At 55.3% G+C, this 4783-nt stretch overlaps 1 protein-coding gene across 1 annotated transcript in view; it reads right to left on the bottom strand.

Moving 5' to 3' along the window:
* The window catches only part of LTBP2 (latent transforming growth factor beta binding protein 2), a 98969-nt gene extending 94501 nt beyond the window's left edge, over positions 1 to 4468 (bottom strand). Inside the window, exon 1 of the mRNA XM_024737764.1 lies at positions 3733 to 4468. Within this exon, the coding sequence (XP_024593532.1) occupies positions 3733 to 4211 (479 nt within the window). The 5' untranslated portion in view covers positions 4212 to 4468. The remainder of the gene's footprint in view (positions 1 to 3732) is intronic.
* Between the last annotated feature and the right edge of the window lie 315 nt (positions 4469 to 4783).

Genomic DNA, 4783 nt, shown 5'->3' with positions numbered 1-4783 from the left:
TTGTGGGGTTTTTTTTTTTTTTTTTGAGGGCTCTTTCTTATTCCTCTTGGTGCCCCTAGAGTCTAACATAGTGGCTGACATGTGGTGTACTTTTAATACCTCTTTGTTTCACTTAATCCAATGTTCCCCAACACACTTCTGGTAGGAAAGGAAGTGTGACGTTTCCATAACCACAACATGCGGCAATGCTGAATCACACAGCGAGAAAGTGATTCCCTTTTCAGTGATCGTTCTAGTGTGATTAGACCAGTGGGAAAAAATCTCTGTCGGAGGTTGGGTCTTCACGCCAGGTTCTCTCTCCAGCCCTTGCCAATTGCCATTTCCAGTAGGGAGAACTACAGGGCTGAACTTCCTATGATAATGGTATTTGACTAGACTTTGAGAACATTTTGTTTTCATTTCAGTTTTCCTACAGTTTTCTCCTTATGACAAGCGGTGCTATTTTCAGCTTATGATAGTGATACAAAGTGTCCTTGAAAATGGATTTATTTATGTAGAAAAATGCCAAGCACTGTTTGTAATACCAAAATATGTAACTCATCTAAGTGTCCAAAAACAGAAGGATGGATAAATAAACTGTGGTATATTCAGACAACGACATAATGACCAACAAGTAAAATGAATAAACTTGGGCTGATTATATTAATGTAGTTAATTTTCAAACATCTAATGAGGATTGGAAAAGCAAATTTTAGAGGGATAATGCAGCATAGCACCACTTATCTAAGTTTAAAATATGCAAAACAATATTGTGTATGTTATGGATGCATGCATCTATAAAAACCTAGATTGGAATCACGGGTAAATTCAAGGTGGTGGTTAACTCTGGGGAGAGAGGGAGACAAATTTATAGACGATATTTCGACTAAAAAAATCAGAAGCAAAATAGGCCCACATATTAAGGTTTGAAAAAGCTGGATTGTTAGTTGTATTATTTCCAATACTTTTTGTAGGTTTGTATAAAACTTCATAATATAAAATACTTAAAAATAAATAAAACACAAAATCCTGTTATTTTAACAGTTTATAAATTTAAGAAAATAATAGAACAAGGAGGAAAAGATAGAGGAAAATATTATTAAGGTGGTATGCTGTGAGGCTAAGCTTAAGAAACACTGAATGCTGGGGAACAATGGCTTAAAAAGTCCCCTGTGGACTGTGAATTTCAATGGGCAAGAATTTTCTGCTCTGGTTACACTGGGTCCCAGACACCTAGCACTGTGCCCGGCGCACACTTAAAGTCTTCGTTATGTGCAATAAAACCCCACTACCTTGCAAGTGCCACGGAGACAGAGGCTGTCTTGGCCACTGCTGTATCCCCATGGTCCAGCAAAGTGCCGGGCATAGAGGAGACCTTCCAAACGTTTGTTGAATGAAGAATCCCCAGTAGGGGTGATGCAATTCCAAGCTTTACCAGCAGGTGGCACTTAGTCCTTGGCCCTGAGCAATTCACAAGGCAACTGCCAGAGAGGCCAGCCTGGCCAGAAGCCAGGAGCGAGAATGGACTTGGGGAGAGGAAGCCGATGGACAAGATTGCCGCTCAGCCCCTCCCCAGATGACTTGGAGTGGCTATAGCCGCAGTGCCAGAGGAACCCACCCTTTATCAAAGCTGCAGAAAATAATCTGGGGGAGGAGCCACCCCAGCGTGTGACGTGACGTGTGCACCTGTATATGGCAAGTGATTGTGGGCGGCACCCAGCCCAGGTCCTTACACACCTGTGTACATCTACCAGCCTTATCACGGTGACAATCTGCTTTGCTCATCACCACCTCATTTCACAGCTGTGAAGAGTGCACCCTCCCACCCCCACTCCACTATCCCATCTCCCCCCAACTCCCACCCGAATGCTGACAGTATAAGCTCCTCCATGATCTGGCTCAGCCTATGCCTCCAGCCTCAGCCCTGTGGCTCCCCTACACCAGGGTGCAGTCCTGCCCCTAGGCCAGTGCCAACAGTGAAAAGCCCTTGTCTTTGGGCAGTGCTACAACTCGGGACCCCACTCCTGCCACTTCCCCTCTGCTTCCCCGCATGCTGCCCATCGAACCCCAGGGCCTCCTTCTCCTCCAGGCTCGTCAGCCACAACCGTCCATTCCTTTATGCTTAACATGAAGCTTCTGGAACTAGAAAGCGTGTTCACCAGTGCCTATCTGTCCATTTCTCCAATTCGATTTGAAGTAATTGAGTTGCCCTCCTGGCAGGAACAATGTCTTTGTCTCGGGGCCCCATCCCCTATCCCAGGCCCAGCACACTTGCTCTTAAGAAGTATGTATTCACTTGCACAGGCCATTACCACCCACTGACTGATCCTCTGTGTAAGCGACTTGGCAGTGCTCAGGTCTACTCTGTCTGCCTGAAGCTGGGCCTTCCAAGGGCAGCGGGGAATTCATTCACTCACTCAACAGATACTTAACAAGCAGCAACTATATACGAGCACTGTTCTAGGCACCGGTGACACAGCAATGCACAAAACAAAGCCTCTCTTTTCATAGAGCTTACATTAGCGTGGGCTGGGAGACCAGACCATACACGCAGAAACAGAAACATAATATGTCCAATGGGAATAAGTGCTACGAAGAAACATAGAGCAGGGTGAAGGAAGAGAGAGGGTGGGGCAGGAGTAGTCAGGAAGGTCTCTCTAAGCAGAGAAATACAGGAGAAGAGTGCTGCAGCCTCGGAAAACAGTGAGTGGAGAGGCAGTAAGAACATCCTCGGGAGTAGAACAGGGGTTGCAGTGTCCTTCAGGCTATGAGCCAGGGGACTGAACCCAACTGGCAAATAGGGCCCAAGCCGAGAAGGGCTGCCAGCTTCCTTCCCAGCCTCCCCGATGGTGTCCCCACGCATCCCCACACTGCCCGGGCCTCCAGTGCCCTCCATTCTGGAGACACCTGTCATACTCAGGCAAGACTGAGCCTCCAGCAGCCACGAGGATCTTCAGCGGGGCCGGGGGTTACTGGGGAACCTCTCCCACGCTGCGAGGGAGCCCCCGGCAAGCAGCTGGTAGTCTCAGGGTAGGGGGGAGACTTAGCCCTGCAAAGTGCACGAGTCGCGCTGACACCTAGCTGCATAGGGGCACACACAGACCCACTCCCCCACGGACCCACAGTGCCACAGCCACATCGCGAGCAGGCTTCCTGCCCAAAGTGCCCCCGATCCCATGCCCACTTCCACGTCCAGTCGTCCGCGGGCTCAGGCCGACCTCTGCCGCAACCCACAGACTCGTTCCCCCGCGCAGGCTTTGCTGCCAGCCTCCTTCCTGGAGATGCATCTGCCCTCGCGCTCTGGAGCCCCCGACGTCCTCCACCCACCCGCGCTCTAAGCCCGCTCAGCTTCCCCTGGGCCTCAAGCGCGTGGAACGCCCACCCCGCTGCCCTCTCCCCGATCCCTTTCAGATCCCCGCACCGCTACGGGCGTCAGCAGGCACCGGTTGGAGGCGAGAGGGAGGAGAGCGGGTGAATGCCCTGGCGCCTTGGGAAAGGATTAACGTCGGGTCTGGGCGAGCTGGTACGAAAGGGTGTGGATGATGTTTCTTTTTCCTCTCAACTCTTTGAGAGTGGGTCAGATGGAGCCTCAGCTCCGGGACCTCGGTCTGTTCCTCCGCAGTACTGAGGACAGAGGGACGAAAGGCAGAGCCCGGCGCCCTGTCCTCTAGCCAGTACATCCCTCCACGAACGAGCGTACGGGAGACCGGCCCTCGCTCCCCCAGCCCCCATGCTTCCCTCTCCAGTGCTCACCCCGTTAGCCGCCCTCGCGCAGCCCGCGGCCGCTGCGCGGTCCCGAGGCGCGGGAGAGCCGGGGGGGCCTGGGCCCGGGGTGCGGACTGCTGCTGGTTCAGGGGCCGGCTTCTCCAGGTCTGCGCAGGTGGCTGGACTCGCCGCGGCTGCTGCGCGCGGGGCGGCCTCCTGGCCTCCGCCTCGGCGGGCCTGCTGGGGCTCCCCCAGTCAGGTTGGGTCCGCTCCGCGGGCGGCAAACCCGGAACGGGCACGTTCTGCTCCCGGAACAGACTGTACACCTTGGCTGTAGCCGCTGCGGGGTGGCTGCCCCCGGGGCGCCGCAGCCGACTCGCGTCCCTTCCAGCCGGCTCGTATCTGCCCAACGAGTCCCTCTGAGCATGACCCATGCCCACGAAGAGAGCCAGGGTGAGAGGCAAGAAGCTCCTCCAGGGGTTCCGAAGGACGCGCCCGGGGCAGCGGGTGGTGGTTGGGGGCCTCATGGCGCCGGGGCGCCCGGAAAGCGGCGCGCGCGGGTAACTGTCCCGGGGCTCGCAGTCTGTGCGCCCGGCCGCCCTCTGGCTGCGCTCCGGTCCCCTCTCGGTGGCCCGCCTCTCCCCGTCTAGGGGGCCCCGAATCAGACTGCGGGCCAGGCTCTCCGTGGAGCGAGGGCCAGGCTGCGGGAGCGGCCCGGGGCTGCGTGCAATGAGCCCGGCGGCCGCGCTCCGTCTCTAGCTGGGTGGGCACCGCTGTCGCACCGCCGCGCCTTCTCCCCGTCACTGTAGCCTTCTGAATGGGAACCGGAGGGTTTTATTTTTGGAAACCTCCCCCGATTTTTCGTCTCTTTTATCCACACCGTGCCCCCTCCTCGGAGGGACAGCTCAGCCCCCTCATTACGGGAGAGGGAGAGAGGAATTCCAGCAACACCCACTTTGGCACTGGGAAGCGAGCGGGCGGCGAGGGGTGTTAACCCGTGAGGAGCTGGGGGCGACGCAGGGCCGGCCTGAGGGCTAGTAGGCGAGATGACGCCTGCCGGGACAGGGGCACCCAAGCCACCTTTCTCTTGTCCTGGGCA

This window comes from Neophocaena asiaeorientalis, unplaced genomic scaffold (genome assembly GCF_003031525.2).
Source record: "Neophocaena asiaeorientalis asiaeorientalis breed wild unplaced genomic scaffold, Neophocaena_asiaeorientalis_V1.1 scaffold49, whole genome shotgun sequence".
Taxonomy (NCBI): Eukaryota; Metazoa; Chordata; class Mammalia; order Artiodactyla; family Phocoenidae; genus Neophocaena; species Neophocaena asiaeorientalis.
The sequence above is the reverse complement of the archived record's forward strand: the minus strand, read 5'-3'. Positions and strand labels throughout refer to the sequence as shown.